Genomic DNA, 25,786 nt, shown 5'->3' with positions numbered 1-25,786 from the left:
ACTCTCCAAATCCTGCACTAGTGAGAACACTCACCTGCAGGCGTCTTCAATGCATCTTTGCAGCTGAGGTGCGACTTGTGGGAAATATCTGTGAGGGGAATTTGATAGAGGGTGAGTTTGGTTATTGCTAGACTGCCAGACTATACAGATATTTTGAATTCCTAATTAAGTATGAAATGAAAAATGAGAAGCATTACTACTTCTGTTATATATAGTTCAATTCAAATGATTTCATTACATAAAAAAGTATCACAAATTAAAAGAATCCACCTTGAAAGGAACTTCATGTTAAATTCAAATTTTACTAAAACACACTTAACCGGAGGAAACCACCAAAATAATGTTCATTACTGCATTGTTCACAAAAGAGTGAACCAAAAAGGTAGTATTTATAATTGGTAGGCATTTTTTTCAACCCATTCTCCTAGACTCAATTTCCGCAAGAGTTATTTCACAGCAGAATAGCAGTGAAAGCATTTACAAGATTGTTTTCTTTTATTTAAAGAACATCATGTGTTGGCTCTCTGCTACAATCAATGGAAAAGCAAACAAAATTGAACTAACGATAAGCAGAATTTTTTTATGCCCCCCACTCCAGTGTTCCTTTTGAAGTTGTGAGTGACAAGATTGACGACCTACATCCATGACTGACCAGGACACACCTGAAACTAAATGACAATAAAGGAGACAAAAACTTTAAGTAACAATAAACCAGCTTCTTACGGATACTTTTGGGCTCGTTGAGCACATTTTGTTTGCGGTTGAGTCCAGACAGTACACACAACAGGACAAATCAAATCAGTTGCTACATAATCTGGATTATCTTCGGTTATCATCACAACTTTCTCTAAAAGCCCTTGCAGATTGTCTAAAAAGGTCATCAGGCCGGGGACATTGCAGATGTGCGAGACACGCGATCACATTTGGGCTATTTGTCTATCCTGTTCAGTTCCAGCAATCCGCCATCTGATCCCTCTCTCTGTCTAAGAGTATGAGGCTGGCAGTGGGCATGTACAACACTTATTCGACATTAGCACAGGTCAGACACATAGTCAAAATCTTTGAAATAGTCCTGTTCTTTGCGGGAGAGGGTGCGTCGCTCGCGGGGCGGCGTGAGGGTCGGTGCCTCAGCTGTGAACTCCACATCGAAGTTGCTGACGTCTTCTTTTCCTGTGATGCTCGGAACAAAAGGAGGTGACACTTTTCGATGGAGGAGAGCCTCCCAATCCAGATCCTAAAGCATAGATTATATGAAAAAGTACAAATGAGGTGAATAGGCAAAGATGCAAACCTTGTAATCCAAGGTGTCAAGGGGATTTAGCAGGAGGTTTTGGTCAGAAATACTTACTTTTGGTCAAAATATTGTGTACGTTTTTTTTTAAATCAAGCGGGGGAGGGCTTGTCTCAGGGGGTAAGGTAGAACATAGAATAGAATACATAGACTACATGCGGGCAATCGTATCTGGTGATGAACTATTATAAGAATAGCACGAGTTGGTTAAATCGTCGCACACAACAATTACACTGTTGTTTTGGCCTTTTGTTCCAACTCACTTTGAAGAAAGGTTGTTTTTTGACATCCTCAGCATCTTTTTCTCCAGAGCCCAGTCGCCTCTCAGGATTTCTTCTCAACAACTTATTACAAAGCAGACAATGCAGATAAGGTTAATCAAACCACATAATTTAACACAATCTCTAAACTTGCTTTTAAGTAGCATTTTTTAACATTAGAAAAATAATTGAATTGGATCAAAGTGATTAACAATTATTTTATGCAATACAATAATAATACACTGTTATAAGACAACTTCTGAGAATGGCAATCTAGAGTGACCATTATCTTCTTAATAAAAGAATTTGTGATGCAGCGGTTGTATAATTATGGCTCTACTCTATCTGGATAAGGCAAACCTGATACTGGATGAATAAAACGAATATGGCTAAAAAAACAATTTGTGGTCTCAGCCCCGAAATACAATGTAATAACTTCTCAAAGAAACAAATTCTTTATCATGGAACAAACTCGTTGCTAGATGTCTTTATGGAAAAAAAAATCTCAAATGAATGCATAGAATCAATGTATCGCTCAGGCATAGTTTGAATTCTCCAACAAAACACAAAATCTCACCCGTCTCATAATACCGATGGCCTCGGTTGAGAGGAATCGCGGGTAGCGAACTTCGTCATTCACTATGCTGTCAAAAACCTCTTCTTCATCATCACCAGGGAAAGGAGACTGAAAAAAATGAATGTGTGTATTATGTTATATACAAACTTGTTAAATAAGCAAATTCCCAGCACAGTGCAACAGACAAGATTAGAATAAATCCGGAAAGGGGCTGAATTGACAATTCTTCTAAATCTGTCACGGGTTTTGAGTGGTTAAATGAATATTCAACTTTTGAACCCCAAATATGTCAATGAGAAATAGATTTTAAAAGCTGCTTCTCACCTCTCCGACCAACATCTCATACACGAGCACCCCCAAACCCCACCAGTCGACTGCTCTTGTGTATGATGTGTCTGTCAGCACTTCTGGTGCCAAAAACTCAGGGGTCCCACAAAATGTACTGGTTCTGTCCCCATAGCCCATGCCTTAGTGTGAGAAAAAACAGGTCAGGGTTAAGAGAAAAATATTAGGCTTGGGCAATGAATGAATTTGAGTTTTTATTTATTGTACTTTGGAAGATTGAAAAAATAGCAACCAGTTATTAGATGCATAATTCCAAAAGAGTTTGTTTCTTTGTGAAGTTGTTACTTTGTATTTGGGGGCTAATATAGAGGGAGGAAAAAAGATTGCACTTATTTGTTGAACATCTAACATTTTTTTAACCCTTTAGAGGGCAAGTGACATTTTTAGCTACTTAAAAAATAAAAATCATTCAATCAAAATCACAGGTGCACATCATTTTTTGGGTCATAAAATATTCTTAGTGATCATTAGTTTAGTATATATTTTCTCTGAATAAAGCTATAACTTAATAAACAATCAAAAATCTAGTAATTTAAAATAAAAGTAGAAAAACAGTTATAATTGATCTTTTTTTTTCATACTATTTAACTCATTGCCTACTATTGACAAGGATAGACATCTAAATCATTTGAACTTTGAGGACTGGCTTTGTCATTCAATTTTTTGGTGAAATAAAAGCCGAGATTTTGTTTTTAGACTGTATTGCGCAGCCCTTATACTTAAGGTATGTAATGTAAGAGATGATGTAAGGATTTACCTTCTTTACAAAGACCAAAGTCTGCTATTTTTACAAAACCATTTAAATCAAGCAGCAGGTTATCCAACTTCAGATCTCTGGAAAAAGAAAAATATAGTTATTGCAGGAGAAATGAATAAAAGTCATCTTTTCTTTTCTTGAAGCTCAAGACTCACCGATAAACAATTTTATGGTCATGAAGGAATTGCAGACCCAAGACCACGCACGCCGAATAGAACCTGCCACATGGCGGGCAACAACACAATATCACATTTTAAAACATTTATTATCTCCACAGAGTGTTAAAATCCAAATCCTATGCATTGCTATCATTTTATATACTGCATTTGTTCTCTGTTATTTAGCTGCATTTTCTCGGGCCACAACTCACACAGCACGTGGCTCTGAAAAGACATCTGCATGGATGTGCATCATGAGGTCTCCCCCTGCTGAGTACTCCATGACAAAACACACATGTTCTGGTGTCTGGAAACATGCAAACAGGTTGACCAGGAACGGGTGATGAGAGCTGTTGACGGTCTCAAAGATTCGCTTCTCGCACATCAGACTGAAGTAGGACAGTGGGTACAGAGGTGAGATTGAACATGAGACAGTTATTACATTAAAGTGAAGAGATCATTATTAGTTGAAAGGTCCGTGTTTTGATTACCTTTCCACTTCATCCCTTGTGACTATGTCTCCTTTCTTCAGCGCTTTGATGGCGTACAGACTGCCCGTTCGCTTGTATTCCGACAACAACACCTGGAGAATCAAAGAGAAACTTTCATTACAGAATTTCTATGAAGTCCCTAAAGTCATGCATAAGATAGGAAGTGTCTGTGTTCTTTTCTATTTGATTGTAACCACATTTGCAAGATAACAATACAATTTCAGTGCCTCTTTAAATAATCCAAAACCAATACGCTCTAAAGTTATGATTTTGAGGTAAAAATGACTACTCACGTAGAATTTAAGTCTTTCATGGTTTAATATCATATGTGACCACAACGGGGCAGCACATACAGCAGGTGTGCATTACTGTAATAACATTTTATTTATATTCTTACGACAGATTTTCTAAAACGTAGGTAAATTCCATATTTCTGTGTACAGCAATTTTGAATCCACTATTTGAATGTGAAGCCTTTCACTATCATCAGAAATGGCAAAATTATGAAGAAAAAAGTTTTAGAAAAACAGATCAAAGGTATCAATTGTAAAATGATTAATGGAATGTTAATACCTTGCCAAAGTGCCCCCTGCCGAGAACGGCCATCATCTTGAAATCCTGCAGGCAAACGGGGCCTCTGCTTGGTCTGAGTAATATAAGTGACAGATTAAATGCAGTGCTTGCAAAATACAGGATTACACGTTTTCTGTCATAAAATCAAGAAATACATTAAGGACAACACTTTATAGGAAGGGCCTATATGGCCTCTGACTGGTATAGCCAAATTTAATTATTTTTTAAATATGTGCACTAGGCGCCCCGGTGGAGCGAGTGGTTAGCATGTCGGCCTCACAGCCCTGGGGTCCTGGGTTCAAATCTAAATCGGTCCACCTGTGAGGAGTTTGCATGTTCTCCCAAGGCCTGCGTGGGTTTCCTCCAGGTACTCCGGTTTCCTCCCACATTCCAAAAACATGCATGGTAGGCTGATTGGACACTCTCCATTGCCCCTAGGTATGAGTGTGAGTGTGCATGGTTGTCCGTCTCCTTCCCACCGATTCAGGGTGTCCCCTGCCTCTGGCCCGGAGTCAGCTGGGATAGGCTCCAGCATCCCCCGTGACCCTAATGAGGATTAAGCGATTCAGAAAATAAACTGAGATGAGAACATGTGCAATAAAATCTGTAAAATAATTACAAAATGAATTTAACACCCTGGCCAACAACATTATTATCTATTGTTGTGGAGAAGTCGATTTTTTTTCTCAAGCGTTTTAAAGGCACATTCAAGAAAACAATTACAACAGTTATAAAACTCATTAAATCAATGCTGCCTAACTTGGATTACTCACAGTATGATGACACGTCTTAAATTAACTTAAGGGCTGTGATTTTATCTCTGTCAGTCTTGATCAAAATGGAATAGACATCTATCGCCATCAATGGCAATGAAACATGATCGCTTATTGCTAGCCATCCCATTCCAAATTGATTTGATATCTACCCGTGGCAATGGCAATTAAAAAATAGCTGAACCCAGAAACATATTGCGGGCTCGAGGGAGATTCTGTTAACATCCTGTGTTGGCCAGATTGCTTACAGGATTCATGTGTAGTCATACAGTACGTGTGGTTTCGGCACCTGCACAACGAGTCCCTTGAATGTGATCTGGATGGGGGGTCAGGAACAGGAACATCCGGCATAGAAGGGGCCTCGATTACCACCGTCTGTTCCAGTGGAGTACCACAAACCCAAGTATGGGGGAGAAAAGAAGAGCCAATGTTAGGACAATAAAAGTAAATGAGTAAACAGACAGGACTACCATTCATAATAAGACCATCAATATCTTTGGAAAAAGAATGACCGGTAAACCCCCTCCCCACACCTATCTCAACTGCCATGATATATAGAGCACTAGAATTAAAAATTGTCATGGCATCTGTCATTTGCCTTAACGTTTGTACATGTACTGCAAAAATGAAAGGAAATTATTTAAAATGGCAACAAATGAATGTTAGCACTTCTGCTCACACTGTCTGCTCTCGTCCTTCCCAACACTAATAAGTTCTCAAAAAGTCACTGGAATTAATCTCTTAATGCTTCACCCTTGATGAAGGTGCCATCTGCTTCACACCATTTCCAACCCGACATTTGCTGTGCACATCTGAATCGGTGGCCCATTTTTTAATTCAATTACTTTACGTGGACCAAAATGTTATATCATTTCTGTTCCCAAGCCAAATGTTTTCAATCCAAGAAAAGATGAGGGAGACGGGTAACTTTCCCTTTGACCCGTGCTCACTCACTGCAGCGGTAAAGTCACTGACCTCAGCTTTTGATTCTGGGTCCAGAGTTAGTTTTTCGACTGAGATTTCTCTGCAAACACAACAGGAAGAGATGAAAATTTAAAAACATCAACAAAGAAATTCTACTCTGGGTAATATTTTTTTTGCGTAAACAGCGAATTCAGCAGCCATCGACAGTGCAAGATATCAATCCAATTTGACTGGGGATTGCTGCCAGTACCCCACTCAAATTGTATTTGACGTCTATCAACGTCAACAGCGGTGAAACATGATCACTCAATACCAGGTATCACAGTTCAAATGGATCTTATATCTATCGTCAAGGGCAGTAAATGTGTATCTAAAACACGTGTCAAAGTGGCGGCCCGGGGGCCAAATCTGGCCCGCCGCATCATTTTGTGTAGCCTGGGAAAGTAAATCATGAGTGCCGAATTTCTGTTTTAGGATCAAATTAAAATGAAGAGTATAGATGTATTTAATTTCCTGATTTTCCTCCTTTTAAATCAATAATTGTAATTTTTTAATCATTTTTTACTGTGTTTTAGTTAAAAACTAATTCTGTAAAATCTAAAAATATAATAATATTCGCTGTTAGCCGTCCCAGTCAAAACGGAATAGGCGTCTGACGCTGTCAATGGCAGCAAATGACTTAACAGCCGTAAAATATCATATGTCGGACAGCACGACACTTGTAATGGACTATTGCTTTCGAAGATCAGACTTCCCTATAATGTTGATCACCACTCAAATCAACATAGCAAAGAATGCAAAAACATTTTGAACACTTCTCATTGGTCTGGGAAGATGGACATACCCGGTGCCTGTGTTGCTTGAGAAACCAGGTGTGAAAGCCGGTGAATTGCTTCCACTTGGGATGGCATTCCGCAATAGTCGAACCCATGTACTGATATCCACATTCATCTGCCGGGCACGCAGAAATGCTTTACCTGGGACCAACAATGTACAATCAGAGATCTGAAGTCTACTTTTAACAGTGCATCAAAGATGTACACGATAATAAACCAAGATTTTAAGTAACCAAGCAACTGCAGCATCCTTGCCAGTAACTGGTCGCAACTTTAGGTGTGTTTGCTTTCGGATTGCATCACGCACAGTATTTATTTAGCAACGAGAAGAATAGTTCAAAAAGCGGTTACATATTCTCAAATGTCTTTGGGTTGGAGTTAAGGTTTGGTTTAGGACACTTGATCAATTGTCATAAGCATTCATTCATGTTCATGAGAAATCATTATATTCAAATAAAGATGATATTGATACATAATTGATATTTGATGCAATGCATTAAAAGGCTATTTCAAAGAACTACTACCCTCTTTTTCACACTATAAGGTGCGACGCAGTATAAGGCACACCTTCAAAGAATGGCATATCTTAAAAATTGTTTAATATATAAGGTGCTCTGGATAAAACACAGTAGTAGTGGTGGCACTGGTAGTAGTATTAGTAGTGTTAGAATAATGATTCAAACCTTTTAAATCATTATTAGTAATATTTAATTAAAAAAGGAAAAACATCTTTCAACAAACTCTGCCTACAACTTGCAAGGAAAATGCGCTGTGACGTCGTCTTAGTCCCCAGTGCATTCTGAATTGCAGTAACTGAATCATTGTATTTAATCGCGACACTCGAAAAACATGGTTATGTAATCAGTACAATAACACCCTCGCTGGTTAGAAAAACAACAGTGTGAGGAATGCTTTCAAGGTAAACAAAGCAAAGCCGTATTTTCAAACAATAATGCGATTATCGCCATCTTCTGCTGGAGTCCCGTCAAAACAGTCCCGTTGTGTTCTGCCGAAAAGCGTGTGTGAAAACAATGTGTCCTCGAGCTGTGGGGCCTTGAGAAGACGATGTGGAGGAAAAGTGTCCATGGTTCCATGAATTGGTTTATAGCCTTATTACTTATTGAAAAATGCTTACAACACATATAGAATATTCATAATAATTCTAACAGTAGTATTGGTAATTGTAGTCGTAGTTGTAGTAGGGGATTGTGTTAAACATCCACTAGATAGAGTTGTAGTAGGAGAAATAGTAGTAGTGGTAAGGAGTTGTGTCATACATTAACTAGATGGAGCTGTGCTAAAGGGAATGCGCCAGCTTTTGAGGGAAATGTAGTAAGTAGTATTAGTAATGCCTTTTAGTGTGGAAAATACAGTACTTTAATCAATATGTGTCCTAACCAAAATTGATCAGGCTCACCTATTCTCTCCGTTCAAAACAATCTGAGATACTCCGCTTGCATTTTATTTAATCAGTTAAATCAAATGTTGTGGTCAGTGGTTTTGCTGCACCATACTGTTTGGAATACACTGGTTAAAATGATTATTTTTACAGTATGGTTTAAATAAAAACATGTTAAGTTGCTGACAGGGAAACTCACACCAGCGCCTCTAATGAGGTAAAGCAGGATAAATAATGAATCCATGAGTTTATATCTTTCTTCTGAACATGTGAGTCGAGTAGTATGGAAGCATAGATGTACCTACTTTGAATAGATTGTGAAATCATTTTATGTAATGATATGTCTGTAGAACGTTACTGTACTACCATCAGATTTCCATGGTAAATTAACACCATATCATACAGGCAGCAAACGCAAGGGACACTGCATTTTTTTAACCTTACTAAGATACTGCCAAGCTATCAAGACCATCTGCTACACCCCATGTGGCTGCCATGTCACCCACTATGTGCCATGTTGGAATAAATCTAGTACATCTGTTCATATGACACAGGTCCAACATTTGCGTGTGAGTTGTGACGCATACCTTGCTGTTTAGAAAAGACCTTCTTTTGTCTCTGCAGCCTACGTCCTCTTTCTATTACAGGGTTGAAAAAGGTTACCTGAAACAGAAGATAAAAGACAAGTAGCCAATGCTTAGTACTAGAAAAACAAGCACAAAAGCGCATTGACAAAATAGTAAATTAATCAATTATGTTATTTGTGTGTTACCTCTGCCAGCAACAGGCCCTGTGGTTCCAGATCAAACTTGACTCTGTGTCTTTGGTTATCCAAAAACTCTTCCAGTTTCAAATACTTCAGCGCGCACAGGGAGCGATAATCTCGCCAGTACACAGAAATCTCCAACTCCCTCGACTAATGGAAAAGAAAACAACAAGATGTATCTATATAATACAGGCAGCATTTGATATACATAATGCTCATATGTTGTATCTTAGTTGTTCACAGACTAAGTCAATCCCTGTAGCTAAAAATGTCAATGGTACCTAAAGTTTTTTTTTTTGAGTAATCAGAGATAGCCACTCGTCCCATAAAGGGCTACTGTCTCAGTTTTAACAATTTTGGAGTGGCTGCAGTGCCACAACCCATACTGACCCTCTCCAGCTCCACAGTGAAGCTTTGATCCCACGTCTGATCTCCAAATGTTCTCCAGGCGGTCTGACCCACCACTGTGTTCTCCAACTTCAGCACTGCACTTACTTCCTCTGCAATATGTCCACAAAAAGAGGCATTGCTTTATTCATCTATACAAGGGCAGTTATTCATGAATGTTATAAATAACCAGACTGAAACAATTGACTGGGTGATTTTAGGACTGGGCAAAAAATATATTGTTTCTGCTTGGCTTAAAAAAAAAAAAAACATCTGATGTAAAAGTTTGAAGTTGGGGCAAATGTTCTGTAATCCTCAAATGTTATTAATTACTGTATATCTTTTCACATGAATAGACTTAAAATGTCTTATTTTTTTTAAACCCCTTATAGTTCATTTGGCAAGAAATAGGCAATTGCATTTAATCTTTTAAACATCTCTAATTAAATTAAATTTAAAAAAAAAAAACATACGAGACAGTTCATCATTTTTGCCAGGGATCTTAAGGCTCATGCTGCTGGTGTTGCGGCTATAGAGGCCACTCAGTTTAAAGGAGGAGCGTCCATCTCCCGTAGAATAAGCGGGAAGAACCACGGGTGTGCCTCGGGTCCTGCCTGGGACCACCTCTGGTAACCCTACACATCCCAGAAGATGAACTTGAAGAGTTCCTGGTCAGAGAGGAAACATGAGGTGAGTAGGCAAGTCTAACTCATGGATGCATTGAGGCATACACCTCCACTAGTTTGGCCCTGTTTTTAGAAAATTGTAACATCTATTTGTGAGAGCAATTCTTTTGCAAATCAGGTCCTTGGTGTCTACCTGTGAGAGGTGATGGTTTACAAAGGGTGCTGTACTGGTTGTGGACATAGGATGTGCTATGACGAGAGCTGAAAGCTGAGGAAGAAGCCAATACCAGCTCCTCCTTGATAAGACAGGCCTTAGGGTGGTCCTCTGGGAGTTCCAGCAACCGCTGTTCCAGCGAGCACTTGAGCAGGTCCAGACGTTGGGATGACTCACTCAGACCGCATTGTGCCTACAGGTCCACAAAGATATATTTTACAGTTTTGCTTCTTGTCTGTGTTGTTTTATAAACAAAAATTATCTATCTCACCTCCGCCATGGCCTTTTTGTCTTGGACTTTTCCCGCACCAAGTAGTCGCAGCATATTTTTCGCTCCCTCCGCCATGGCATGCTCAACACGGTAATGATGCCACAGCTCCTCAACACGCAGCTCCACCCCACACAAGTCAGGTTTGGCTACGACACAACAGATTTTTAACATATTACACAATGAAAGGCAGTGCAGTCAAAAACTCATAACAGAATATAACCCCTGTAAGCCTTTCCAATAAATGCTTCTCACTCGGTCAAAATGAGACATGATGCATTTGAGATGCAATGAGACTACTCTATTTTACGGTACTCGGTCGTTTGGTCGCCGGTCTTTTCGTCGCCCGGAAGGTTATTGATAATTACCATTTAAATCGTTGCTCAAATTCCCTAGTTAGTTATTCTCAAGTTACGTTGTGCTTTTAGAAGCAGAAGCAAAACAACAACAATAAAAAACATAGTTGACTGTTTTCGAGCCGCTCTCAGAACGATTACAGCTTTTAGCCTTCTAAACGCAATACCAAGGATGAGAGCACCAATTTTTCATAATTGATAAACAATGTTTACATCTTTTCTGACACAACCGGCTTTGTCTCTAACCTTGGCTAAATGAGACCTAGCTCTTAGTTGTTGGCCAACATCAAGGGGATGCAGGAACATCAATAAGACTCTAACCATGAGCTCAAGCGCTGTAATGGAAAATGTGTATAATGGTGTGTAAATGCACATTGTGTGTGTGCACGAGTGTGTTTGACCAGGCACTGCGAGGTTCTAAAGCAAGAATCGATCCATTGCTTTCGGCATAAAATATGCAGTGTGACAGGTGGGTGAATGCTAAAAGGGGACCAAAAAAAAGATAAGCGTGGGTGACAAACTAAAGCTTGATAAGTACTTTGGCTGTCTTCTGACTGCTCAGTGGCCTGCATGGCCTTTCGGATCTGCATGCGGATGATATCGATCTTGGTCTTGCTGTCCTGCAGCATCTGTTGAGCCGTTTGGAGAAGTTTTTTGTCCTGCGAGCAACCAAAAATAAAATTTGATGAGTGGCAGTGAAGAATTAGCATCATTCATGTACTAGAAAAGAGTAAGCTGTCGTTGCGCCAGGTCATTACCTTGGTACCTCCATTGGCATAAATGGGAATCATATTTTCGGCACCCTGTTTGACCTTTAACTCTATGTTTAGCTGTCGCTCCAACGCAGCAATACGGTGTTGGTAAGCAGACGGTCTACTGACCGAGCCTGGTGATGTTGCAGCATCTGTAGGTGCAAGGTCAAGGATTACTATCACTACCGTACATTTATTCAGGATCAAACTCTCAAATCCAGAACTCACCCACTGGGCTGCCATTTAATAGTAAATATTGTCTTATTTATTAAAAATAAAACGGGTACATGAAAAGGTAACAATAGTATCGCATAAAAATAGCATAAAAAGGAAATGTGACTTTTTATCATGATATTTTTTAATATTGCCATTTATTATGTATCAATTTCAAAGGGTTATTGGGGATCATGAGCAGACCCTTTTTAAATGTATTATATATTTTTTTAGATGCGAGTGGCCCGGTGGAGCGAGTGGTTAGCGCGTCGGCCTCACAGCTCTGGGGTCCTGGGTTCAAATCCAGGTCACGTCCACCTTGTAGAGTTTGAATGTTCTTCCAGGGCCTGTGTGGGTTTCCTCCGGGTACTCCAGTTTCATCCCACATTCCAAAAACATGCATGTTAGGCTGATTGATCACTCTAAATTGCCCCTAGGTATGGGTGTGAGTGTGCATGGTTGTCCATCTCCATGTGTCCTGCGATCGGCTGGCCACCGATTCAGGGTGTCACCCGCCTCTGGCCCAGAGTCAGCTGGGATAGGCTCCAGCACCCCCCGCGACCCTAATGAGGATAAAGCGGTTCAGAAAATGAGATGAGATGAAATTTTTTAGATGACAAAAAATAGTCATGTGCTCTATAGAGGCGCTTGGCCTCATGAGTGACTTTAGGAACTTGGCCACTTCTGAACATGGGGTCTTGAACAATAGATGTTTTTTTTCCTTAACATAACCATAGATAGCATGGTCTATGTAATTTTGCAATACCAACGAAAGAATTGGGAAGAATTCTTTTTTTTCGAGGCAGAAAATGTACCTTTATTCTCACCGTGTCCTTTGACCACAATGAGTGCATCCAACTCTTGCAGTTGATCATGGAGACACTCCAGCTTGCGTTTTGAACTTCGGAGCTGCGAGCCCACTTGTTGGGCATTTCTCTTGTCAGTTGTGGCCTTCCGCAAATTCTCAGCTCCCTCCTTGATCTTCAGCTCTTTGCGGATCTCTCTGCGGATCCTCTCGCGGTGCTCATCCAGTCGTTGCTGCACACTGGAGTCCGAGAGGTCAGAGTTCGGGTCCAAGCCGAGTTGCTGCAAGACAGACAGCCCGCCTGGATCACTCTGAGGGAGGAGAGAAAGTTACAGATAAGTAATGAAGTAAATATCCAGCAGATTACTCATCCTCTTATTCAAATCATTTAAGAGACTTCTTATGTTACTTGAGTCATGTACAATTTCTGTCATCGGCAAAGTAAAAAAAAAAATCTTAGTACTTTGCAAGAAAACAGTAATAACAAAAGTAGTTTAAAACGGGTGGCTAGAAAATCTAGATTAAAAAAACATTTAGAAAATGTATATTAGCAATGTTTGAATGCTTCTCATAACAATGTCATAAAACTGTCACATTCTTGACATTTCGTGTCCTAACAATGTCATTGACTGTTTTCGGACAGTGTAGTACGAAACAATCAAATAAAGTTAGTGTATTAATGTTTTTAATGAGAATCATAATCATCTGTATCATCTTAATATACAAATACCAAAGTTATTGTAATCTTACTTGAACAGAGGTTTTGGCAACTCTACTCACATCTGTTTATGAGAGATGGTTTATGAGGCAACATTTTTAAAAGCTCTTGGAAGGAAGAAGGATGCTATATAAATGGAGCCCATTTAGCTTATACTTTAAGTGCGTAAACAGCTGAGTGCCAACATCACTGCTGCTATGATCAACACTAACATGATTACAGCAGATTAGAACAGCAGGAATATACAGATTTTAATCGGGGTCTCATCTGCTACTGGGTGGCTCAAAGGCTCAAGCAATCACATTGCAACTCTAGCATGAAGCCCTGGTGTCTGCATCGTTCTGTACTATGACGACATACATGTAGACATATGTTTGAATCTCAGTTCCCCTTACGGAGTTGGCATGGTCTCCCAGTTTCTACTGTGTTGTATTTATCTTTTTCGTCCTGTTGTCTGACCCATCCCCAAAAAACAATGGATAGAAGGCTGTGGTCTTATCCAATGTTTATACTGCACTGACACTCACTGTTTGGAATAAATAGTATACAAAATAGTTTTTATTTGATCTGGTCAATATCATTTATGTTGGAAATTGTATGCAACTGGCACTTTGTTTTGGTATGAAACTCAACATGCCAGTAGAAGTCAGCTATTAATATTGGTGCATCACAAAAAAACTACAAAAACAACAATAAAAACACAGTTTTACTGACTAGAAAAGTCTTTACATTAACTTATTGGCTGCTATTGATGTTAACAGACGTCCAATCCATTTGGGACACTGAATGAGCGAATGACTTGAATGGACGTCTACTAGCGACAAACTAATGTAAATTCATAGTAAATGGAAGAAGAGACACTGATTTGACATCCATTATAGTCAGTGGCACTGAAAGACTTCATTACATAATTACTGGCCTTAATCTTGATCAAAAGCATCCAAGCACCTGTAAATTATACACATATTCCGGTTTACATCTCCTCCCCCTCTGTCAGGCATGGTAGGGGACTAAGGGCTACTCACAAAATGAAACAGCCATCCATCCAGCTTAGTAGAGCTGATTACAACGTATTATGCCTCTATGTGCATCCAGCTACAAGCCGACTGGGGCAGCAGCTCTAGATCGTTAAAACCCTAATCCAGCTGCAGCATAGTAGCACTTTTCGATGGTGAAACAGTTGACCATGTGCTGAAGACCGGGAGTTTTGAAAACCAATTCTGATAGATTGGTTGAATTCATATTCAAATATCACATCAGATTACAGTTTTCTTGCAAGCTGGCCTTGTTCAAGTGTTGTTTTAAAAAAAGTATCCAACAGTTTGTGTTGTATCTCCTCTTTGTTTTGATCCCGATAGTATGAAGGCCAACCAGGAGTTTGTTTGAGCTATTACTAATTGAAAAAGATTGAACTAATGGCCATAATCTTGGATCTTGACATATAAAATAAGATCGGTGTGTACCACATTGAGAAGGTACTAAATGTAATAAAATACAACAAGAGACCAAAACATTTTTCATTAACAAATGAGTAACATGTCATTTTAAAATAGATTCTAAACGTCATATAGAAATAAATGTAATAAAATACAACAAGAGACCAAAACATTTTTCATTAACAAAAAAAAAAAATTCTAAACGTCATATAGAAATCTGGATCAACCTTGGGTTTTTCACAATGCACATATTGAATGATGGATGATTGTTAACTTTTTCAGAAAGAAAATCCCATTATCAAATTTAATATGGACTTTATGTCAACATTAACAAATGAATTGACATAGAAGTATAATTATGATGCTTTCACAGATTTGCTGTTTTCGTAAATGACTGTCACTAGTCCTTGGGAGGACTGCCTTTTGCTGCCATGCTTTCTACTTCAAACGGACTGGACGTCAGTGGCAGCCAATGAATTGAGTTGTTTGAGGCGATAGCACGTCCAGCCCCATCAGGGACCTCAGCTGTGATACAACCATGAAAGACAGGAAGGGAAAATGTATGCTGTGACGCAACTCTGTTCAACACAATACAACTTCATCTTCGGTGTTTTACAACAAAGACGTCCAAGTCCAAGGTGTCGCTCAGACTAAGGCCAAAACATAGTGATAGCCAGAACAAAAGAAGAATGACAAATGATTCAAATTTCCAAAATGTGAATGAGGAAGCAGCCGGAAAGAGAAAACATGTCAACGGGGGCAACAAGATGGCCATGTTGTGAGCTGAAAGGTTGCCTACCCAATTGTCTGTGTCACTCTGCTCTGTGTGGACAGGGTCATCCGCAGGTTGATCCCTCATATAGCTCTCTATTGCATCCTCACTGGCCATGTTTGGCCTCTGGCTTTACGCCCTTTCCCCTTGGCAACTGCTTCCCTACCCAGCAGTCACAGTAGCAACAAACAACTAATACGTGCCTCCTCAAAATCCAGGATGGATTTAGACTCAAAAGCTTGGATAAATCTGAAACAAGTGAACAGGGTGGAGAGGAGGAGAGAGAAACATGTAGACCTCCCTGCTTCCTGTTCAGCTCACGGAGGCGGCATACAGTTTGTGCGTGCGCACACACATATGCAGGCGAACACACACTGGTGGTTGTGCAAGCTCACAGTGTACCCAGCTTCCTGTTGCGACTCAAAGCAGAGACTGCATTGTTTGATACATTCTGGTCATATCAAAACCACCAATTCCCAACCTTGTCTGCCATTCATTGCATCCGTTGAAAACTACGTATAACGTAATAAAAATGATTGTTACATTTGGTCCTTTTTTATTTATTTCATTTTTTGTTCTAACAGGTATAATCATATGTGAGATGCACAGAAAACACTTTTAAGTCATTTTATATGAGCAGAGCTGTGCTGCATGGAGAAAACACTTAAAGGGTAAGACCTTTGCTGACCTTCTCATAAAAAGGATTTGACATTTCAAAAGAGATCAGTAGTGGGGAAAAAATAGTTGTGCCATAAGCCAGTCAAGTTTCTCTATCGCAAAAATTATAAGAGATTTTTTTGTTTCTTTACAGAAGGATGCTGCTTTATTTTGCTAGTTTAAGTTTGAGTAAGTGTGTGAGTAAACTTGCAATGGCTTGATGGAAATCCACTTGAATGTACTGTTCTGTCCACAACATCTATTTTATAAATTATTAATCATTATTAATTTTTTTTTTTTAGAATTTATCCATTTAGGACCATTCAGGACCTTGAAGCTAGCTAGTTTTTTATACTAAATGATAAGGACACAGTACAATACAATAATAGATCCATTCTATACGTGAAGCTTTATACGTTCCGATAGTGAAAATCTTTTTTAAAAAACGTAGTCTCATTTTGAATAGTGTTAGCATTAAATATCCAAAATGTAACATGGAAACCTGCAGGAGTTTGCACTAGGCCTGTGCCATAATTTAATATAATAATTACTTCTTTTTTTTAAATTGCAGATGATTAAAAATATAATTCAAAATTTGTTGCCAAAAGGGAAATCTAGCAAACAGATTTGACCAAAAGAAAGAATTTTCTTTTTGGAAAGTTATTACTATGAACATATTTCTGAGTTGGCAGTATAAATAGGAGACACGGTTAGGAATACTGGGTGCATATGGGGTTAACTAATAAATCTATGAGATCCAAGTCAACCTCACTACTTTTGGGTTCAAGGAAACAATCAGTTAATGTAGAGGAATAACATTCAGCAGACTGGAATTGTGTGTCGTTTACTCTCACTTTATGAGTTTGAGGCTTACAGAATGTACCTTGGACTGTATGCGTCGCCTGGTAATCCCTAGAATTCCTCAAATTAAGGCGGTAAAAATATTTATTGCTCAATCTTTTCTTGCAGTGTTTACTTAACATTGCTGCTTGTACCCCAGCATCTAGTCCAGAAACAAACAACAACAAAAAAGAAATAATTTAAGCGACAAATGAATGAATGATGCACAGCTGCATGTGTGTGTGTGTGTGTGTGTGTGTGTGTGTTTGCATGCATAGACTCCACAGCTGGGGTGGATCGTAGGCTCCACAGCATCAAGAATGGCATCTTTGTGCACTAGTCGATCTTTTCAAAAGACTTCAGTAAACGCTAATGTTTGTGTTCCCGGTTTTGACCATTGTGAACCTGGCTGCAACAAACAGTCTCTGTTTGGACTAAATATGTTTGCAAAAAATCTTATCTAGAAACATTTCCAGAGTTTAACTGATTAACCTGTTTTTTCTCATGCATTTGTTGTGCAAAAATACTTCGGGCAAGACAGAAAAAGGGTGAATGTCGTGGAAGGGAGGAGAAAAAAATCTGATGAAAATTGTATTTCATAAAGACAATGAAAAATAAAACACCTGGTGTGGTAGCTATTTGAATAAGAATAATAAACCCAGGAATTTGAAGCAGAATCATTTAACTCATTGGGTGTCATTAATGGTGCTAGGCATCCAATCCATTTGAAGTAACGGGAGGCAGCAAATAATTATATGTTTATTTGTTAACTTGCTGCCATCCCTCCCGGTTGAAATCGATTGGACATCTAACTGTGACCATCTCATTAAAATTAATAGCGGGGGGGGGGGGCAACATGCTTAGACATTCATCATCCTCAATACCATCGAAACGAGCTAATAGAATGAGGTCAAGTTGCATGAAGCCCATGTGACCCACAAAGACTGCACTTACAGGAGGTGCAGACTAAAACAGACTATATTTAATTCAAGACATTTTCTGCAAAGGGCATGTTCTGCACACACAACAATCTGCAGGCTAAGTTGTTGACCTACAACAGTAAAACTGAATAAAGCTTTACTAAAACATGTAATGAGCAAGTCCCAGCTGGAATAATGTTCTTTATATTTTCATGATTGGGGAGTTTGAAAGAAGAAGCACACCATAAAACTAGATGGGCTGTAGCAGGGCATGGCGCATAAGCAGAAAGTGGATACAAATCATTCTGGGACACCAAGACTTACTAGTATTTCAATAAAGGTTTTGAGCAAAATTGTTAAATTGTGCAAAAATAGGTTAACTACTGTTCTTATAAGGACAGCGTATTCTATAGCACTCGTCTTTTTAAAGGTCATGTGTGCTGGGCTGGGACTGTTTGCCAGCCAATCGCAATTCTGTATTTACATCAAAACTGGAATGTTATATACATCCTAAATCAATGGGAAGATTTGCCATAACACCAAATCTGTTCACTTTATGTAATCACTCCGCAAAATACAGCTTATCAGACTTTAAGAGAGATCCTTGACTTCAATTGCAATGTGTTACAAATTCACCTTTGGGAAACCTAGTATACAAGCATTACAGTCCATGCTGGTAGGGCAGCCATGACGCTAATGGACCTGGGAAGCAGATTAAGAATGGTTATTGACGATGGGAGGGGGGGGAGATAAGAGGCCCATTTTGTTATATAGATGATTATCCCTCTTAACTGATTCTGTCGACTATGACTGCACGTTAGATGTGAAGAGGAAAAACATGCAAAAAAACCCTCACAAAAATTGGCAGATTTTAGTGACATTAATTACTCAGTAATATATATATATATAATATATACGTATTATATAATATATATATTATATATATAATATATATATATATATAAATAATGGGAAATTGTGAAAAATGAATATTACTGCTGCTTCATTATGCTGTACAGTCATGGAATTTGAGACATTTAATTATAAATGCGAAAGTCTCAAAAGGTATACATCCAGTAGACTGCTAAAAATAACTATTTAAATGATACGGTCCCTTGCAAGTAAACTCAGTCAGAATAAATCATAATACAACTGAATGTATACTATCAAGTGGGTCTTAAACACAAACCTGTAAAATTTCCCCCAGTCTGGACTTTCCCTTGGGCAGAAACTGTATCCTATTCATAGAAGGCCATTTTTCCTCCTTCTGTTACCACTCTCATAGTTTCCGATGCATTGTTTGTTTGGTTGTGGATTAAACAGAAAAATCACAATAGCACCAGACTGCTGCTGTCACTAAAAAAGTACATGGCAACAATGGTAGTAGTTTGGGTTACATTTGGAAACACAAGGGTGTGTACGTATTTATGCTACACTACTACTAACTGTGTTGGACTCTTGCCAACAGGGAATGATACAGTTTTTCCTCTCACTCTGGCATAGTGTTTTGGGTCCAGACAGGACAGACAGGCTACTGTTGCAAATGGAGACTTAGGTCGTGCTTCCCTTAAACCCGACACCGGTATTGTGGCAAAACAAACAGACTATCACATGACCTCAGGACTGTGATGAGAAAAGTAACCTCAAATGCATCAAGTGTAACCACAAACAGGCCACTGGCTACTGCTTACTACTGCATACGATGGTCACAGCAATCTTGCTGCACATACTGAAGAGGTCACGTAAACTCAATAGTTGATCTCACACCTACATATGTATATAGTATTTTTTTTATTTATTTAGACCTATCAGTGTCACTCTTAATCATCAAAACAAATTGGCAAAGAGTGAATTTCGTCTTCAAACAGTAATAGGAAGTGACTGGAAATCTAACAGAAGTGACCCAAGTCTCCAACTTGATCCACATTGCATTTTCTACTGATAATTTAGTGTTTGATTTGAAGAAAAAAAAAGTTTCTGGAGGGGACATTTTTTGAACACGGGTTACTTTCCTCCGCATAACCACTCAAATCACAGGTTGATGTCTGCAAACCGCAAACATAGACATGTCAAAATGACCGTTTACTGAGAAGGACCAACTCCATCTAAACACATTTTTTAAACTTGTTTCATGCAACACTTCTGTTTCTGAACTAGACTCTCAAATAATAAAACTTTTCCCAGTCTGCATATATTGTTCTGTGATCAAAGTTAGTTTGGTTTAGTTATATATACAAAATAGTAAATCTAAATTGTGAAATGTTACTAACAAGGAACCATAACCGAGAACCAAATAAACAATGTTCAATTCGTTTTTCTGTTTCATTAAAACCTGTGATTAGAAAAAATAATTCTGAATAAAAAAATGCAATTTGTGGTTAAATGTTCTCCCATGAGTTACTTTCAGTATATTTTCAGTCATGATCTGGTCCATCAAAAACTGGAGGACAGGTAGCATTAAAAGATTCCAAATGTTATGTTTTTGTCATTGGAATAAATGGGCCTTTTTGTATTCTTTTTTTTACACAACTATGAACATTATTGGACAACTAAAAGGAAGCATGAATCACATGAATTTTTGGGAAAGTTGTGAATCGGTCAAAGCATGTCGGTGAGCCAAAAAAGTGGACAGAAATGAAATATGGATTACAAATGTGGAGCCAGATCTGCTCTTAAAAAATTGTTTGAGTAATTGTATATAGTTATCGGTTATTTGTTCTTGTACATCTGCTTACCATTAGAATGTTAGTGGTGCAAGGCGGGTCTGAAGTTTCTGTTCTTAACAGTTGTACTCGTGCTTAATAAAGATAAAATACATGCTGACGCGCATTCTGCTAAAGATAAAATACATGCTGACACACATTCACCCTCACCCCCAGCCACATAATGAAGATGTTTTTATAATGTTTAGAGAGGCTGTAACTTGTTAGCTTATCAGAATTGATTGTAACTGTCCGCATCTCCCTCTGTTCTCCTCACGAGTAAAACAAAACCTAAGTTGTGTGGCTTCTCATTCCTGATTTTGTGCAAATTATTAAGTATTCTGTGTTATTGTCTTAAATCTGGGCATTTGGATTTCAAATGAGTGTTTTGGCATCTTTGTAGATTTGATGCAATCTTTGCCTAGGGGTTACAAAACACACTGGAGTGCTCAGCTTCTAATTAATTTTCTCTGGCAGTAGTGGAGATGTATCTGTGAGTGTGATTCAAGTCTTCGCTGTGGATTATAACACATGGGAGTCAATCAGCGAAGTTCACTGAGGATCCCTCTCGAAAGCCTTCTAAGGCCATTAGAGAAAATGGAAGAAGCCGCCTCCATTCTGCCGGGTGATCAATACAGAAGTAATTTGGCTGCCCCTCTCCACCCAGGAAACAGACGGCAACAGCGGCAGTAGCGCCTTTCCCATGCTTGTACGCTTTAAAACCCAAAAGGAATAAAGAATTCATGAGTGAGGCTTCAGACTGCGTAGCTTCCCCAAAGTGAATGTTACATTATCAGCTCAGCACAATGCTCATGTCCACACTACGAGGCTTGATTTAAAGCCCTCAAAAAAGAAGGCCAAAAACATAAACAAGCTGTAAGCAAAGAAATGGCAGGATATATTTGAGCTGCACTCCCTTTAGAGAATGATTTATATTCTCTTAAAAATCCTTTAAATTCTAACGAAATGTTTGTCTTGTAAATCTAACACACCATATAGAACAGGGGTGCCGAACATGCAGCTCTTGAGTCACATGCAGCTCCTGGCCAAAATGAATAAGGGCTCTTTGCGTCTTATCATAAATTCTATATACTGTGGCTCTTTACCTCATTTCGTGTTTCTCTTATTTTTAATAATAATAATAATAATCGGACATAGGCCATGTCGTCATTACCACAACACAAAAAAGCCTACTTGTCATCACACGCAGAAACTGCGTGTGACGAAATTGATGGTGCTTCTCCATAAGCTACGTTTAATCGGCAAAAGACCTAAATAAGTGTAAGTTACGGACTTGTAATTTGTCATTCCGCTGTTGTGGATACAGGTCGCTTACCTCTCGATTACATACAGGTCGCTTACCTCTCGATTCTCTTAACACACACTCTAATTCATCCGGGCCCATTACAAACAAATAATACATTATATTTATAAACTAATTTGGCACATTGGATTTTTTTTAATGGTGCTTCTGACGTAAGGGACCGCCAATACTCTCTGCAAGTCACTGTGTGGTGTGGCTCTTCGACTCACACAGTTTAAAATTTCTCACTTGTTTGCTATCGCTGATATAGAAGATTAATTAAAAAAACTTAAAATCCACCAAATAATGGTAGGTATATAATCTAGAGCACCTCAGAAATAGAGGCTCTATGGCAGGGGTCGGGAACCTTTTTGACGAAGAGAGCCACAAATAATTCATATTTTTAAATGTTATTCCTTGTGAGCCATACTACGAATTTAAAAGTCAAAATACATACATGTAAACGAGTGCCTTTTCATTTTTTGGGGGGAATTTCACTACTTTTAAAGTGGAAAAAAATGAATATTTTTCAAAAGATTCTTATGCTGTTGCTAATCAACGAGGGTGCATTCCAGAAGAGTCTACTGCAAAAAATGAAGATTGAAGCAGTTCTAAATGTAATATCTCAGTTCTGTCAACAGCGATTTCCATATTTTAGCTCACAGGTTAGCAAAGAGCCAGATGCACCCATCAAAAGAGCCACATGTGGCTCCCGAGCCATAGGTTCCCTACCCCTGCTCTATGGGCATGCTGTCAATCATGTATATTCCTCACCCTTCCAGGCTCCTTTTGTGCAAAATATTGTCAGTCATCCAGGTAATTTCATTCTAAAAGCATTGAATCGATCACAACTGGACTTTTCTATGTACCAAGACAGAAAAAAAAAAATCACAATCTCTAAATTGAAATGACAACATAAGAATTAAAAATATTAAAAAAGAAAAAAAAAGTATGTGAATTAAAAATTTTTCTTGTATCTTGTAAGCATAGATTGATGCCCACGTCATTATGAAAGAGGAAGCTACCACCACATGCCCTTGATGGCATTATATAGTGAGCGGCTGGGGTGGAAACCCAGTGATTTGCCGATGTCAGAAAATCCCTCATTAATTCATGCCTGGAGAAAAAATAAATAAAAATCACAGCAGTTGTGGACGTTAAAAAAACATGTATTTAGAATCAAATCATTAAAATGATTTGTAAACATTCCACATTAAAGTAAAACCAAAAATGGGAAAACAATAGTGTGAACGTGCTTATAGTCCACAAAACATAGTAAGACAGCATGACATTATATCAATAAATTGGAATGAATGATTTAAAAAAAAAAATCAAATTCTTTCTAACTTCAAGGTCCAAAATAAAATGACCTTTATACAAGTGCTCAGTAGAGAGTATCATAGAACGGCGGGCTATGTGATACGATGCTTTTAAATTGAACGAGGCTTCAAGCGAGACAGTTTAAGCAACCTCAATCAGTGTATCTCCATCTGCCATCGCTCAGTGATCATCGCCTGCTGCTCTGCAGTCACCATGACAGTAGCGCTGAATGCATTAGAGTGGGCAGAAAGAAAATCATCCTTTGCAGTGCAGCCAAGATAGACAATATTCAACCCATTATCTGATTTTTGTTGTGACGATTGCATTCATCATAATATATTAATCTTGTTCACGTGGAGTTTTTTTCTTCTTTTTTTTAAATAAAAGAATGCAATTGGGAAACTGTAAAAGAAAATGTTTAGGCATGTATCATGCCTTGAGTCCACAAATTATCATGGGGTTGAGTAGAGAGCTGGAATGCACTAATATAAGGTATGGCAAAGACAAACCCAGGTATCACCAATCATGTACTTGCATTTCAAGGTACTGTGTGGAAAAGGAGATCATTGTTTTTATCTGGACTGTTTTGTTATATTGAAATATATATTGATCAAAAAGTTTTTTCTACAATTGCTAAACCACAACATCCCATTCTCAAAAATAACTCATTCTCCCCTGAATTCTGCCAGGATAATTAGTAGCTATTCTATTTTTCTATTGTCTTGATTACTACCTTGACAATACAAAAAATTCAACTTGTTAAATGCATTTAAGAGCCAACATTTAAAAATGTTATCAAATATTTCAAGGTGATCAATGATAGAGAACAAGAACACTTTGGTTCTTGAAATTAAAGTAAAAAAAATAGTAATGTGATTATTGAAGAGTTGTGCAAAATGACATTCTGTCCATGACAACAAATCTCTGACGACCTGTGCAGATATTGTATCCAGATACAAAATGTAATCAATATTTCGATAATTTTGACTACGCTTGCATATATTTTGTGTCATAACTCTGCAGAGTTAAGCCAGATTTTATCCTTCTACTCTAAACTTAAAATTCATTTGTCAGTAGCAGATGTTTCTTTCAAAAGGATTGGACCTTTATCACTCACAGCGGACTATGATTTGAAAACAATGCCAAATGGTAACTCAACAAAACCTGTTGCAATGGATGAAAAATTGAGCTCAATTGAGCTCCCAGTGTGAAAAGCAAGCACTCCAATGAAAATAACAAACAATTTAAACCAACTTTTCCAAACATTCAACAGACAAATCAGTCTTATCCTAAAGATCGCGTAGGAAAAATGAAAACGTGCAGGATAAGTTGTTCTGGAAAAGGTCAAAGGGTCAGAGCAGGTTTAAATAAAATGTTGAACTTACTTGCAGCTCGTTATTATTGGCCATCATGTGCTTCCAGGTGACTCCTATTACCGCCTGCTTGGCTTTCACGATCAGTTCATGGTGTTCTTCCCACTTGCGACTGGAAAGCAAGCAAACGCTTGACGGCGCCGTCGTCAACAACAGTCCAGGAAAGTACTCGGACGAAGCGTCAAGGTGAAGTCGGACAGGAGATGTTGCGATCGGGGAGTAAATAGGAGACCGTCGCCTCCTGGCTGGACCCCGAGCCGCATCGCGCAGTGCAGCGTGTCCTGCAGTGGTGTGAGCGAGGGCTGCAGGGATGGCTGTCTATTCATCCTCTGCGGGGGTGCACGCTTGGGGTCACCCCACGGAGACACCGTAACGCTGCACTCCAACAGACGCGGTCATGTCGCCAGCTTCCGCGCACGCTTGCCCGGCAAACATTTAATGCCTGTCGGAAGCTGAGGGAGGGAGACGCGTGAAGTTACTTTGAGAGGGCGGTGGGGAATCTTGGCTTCCGGTTGTTGCTGTCAAAATATAGTCGCTATTGTGGGGCATGCTTAATGCGGGCAATGACAGGAGGGGGTTTAAATAATGATGTCAGAATTCACTATGCAATGTGTGTATTTGATACAGATTTCTTTTATTCATCAAGTCTTTCACTGCCAATGACAATGATAGACTCGAGTTCTGCACCTAGGAGGACTTAATCTACACTAATTTCTTATCTTGTGCTTGCACTAAAACTCCACAGGCTGCTTTTTGTACTTGACTAGTTATTTATGTTACTACTTACTTATGTTGACTACTTTATTTATCTATACTTTATGGTGAAGCTTTATTGTACTTGTATAATGACAATGAAGGCATTCATCTCATCTCACCTCATTTTCTGAACCGCTTCATCCTCATTGGGGTCGCAGGGTGTGCTGGAGCCTACACCAGCTGACTCCTGGCCAAAGGCGGAGGACACCCTGAATCAG

General features: G+C 38.8%; 1 protein-coding gene across 3 annotated transcripts; it reads right to left on the bottom strand.

Moving 5' to 3' along the window:
• Positions 1-282: 282 nt before the first annotated feature.
• Positions 283-25,281, bottom strand: LOC144088286 (serine/threonine-protein kinase N1-like). Of its 3 annotated transcripts, none has more exons than XM_077618613.1 (22): positions 24,825-25,281; positions 12,794-13,082; positions 11,760-11,905; positions 11,540-11,660; positions 10,649-10,794; positions 10,357-10,570; positions 10,011-10,205; positions 9,541-9,650; positions 9,157-9,300; positions 8,972-9,047; positions 6,994-7,126; positions 6,201-6,249; positions 5,515-5,600; positions 4,453-4,525; positions 3,880-3,971; positions 3,601-3,777; positions 3,386-3,448; positions 3,231-3,307; positions 2,453-2,595; positions 2,129-2,236; positions 1,555-1,635; positions 283-1,234 (listed from the first exon to the last, which is right to left on the bottom strand). In XM_077618613.1, the coding sequence occupies exons 1-22, from the start codon at positions 24,849-24,851 to the stop codon at positions 1,031-1,033; spliced, it is 2,754 nt and encodes a 917-aa protein (XP_077474739.1). In that variant the 5' UTR covers positions 24,852-25,281; the 3' UTR covers positions 283-1,030. The 3 variants fall into 3 exon arrangements, with proteins under 3 accessions (XP_077474739.1, XP_077474738.1, XP_077474740.1); XM_077618612.1 differs by having other exon boundaries at positions 12,782-13,082; positions 24,825-25,280; XM_077618614.1 differs by lacking the exon at positions 24,825-25,281 and adding an exon at positions 15,725-15,951 and having other exon boundaries at positions 12,782-13,082.
• Between the last annotated feature and the right edge of the window lie 505 nt (positions 25,282-25,786).

This window comes from Stigmatopora argus, chromosome 14, assembly GCF_051989625.1.
Source record: "Stigmatopora argus isolate UIUO_Sarg chromosome 14, RoL_Sarg_1.0, whole genome shotgun sequence".
Taxonomy (NCBI): domain Eukaryota; kingdom Metazoa; phylum Chordata; class Actinopteri; order Syngnathiformes; family Syngnathidae; genus Stigmatopora; species Stigmatopora argus.
The sequence above is the reverse complement of the archived record's forward strand: the minus strand, read 5'-3'. Positions and strand labels throughout refer to the sequence as shown.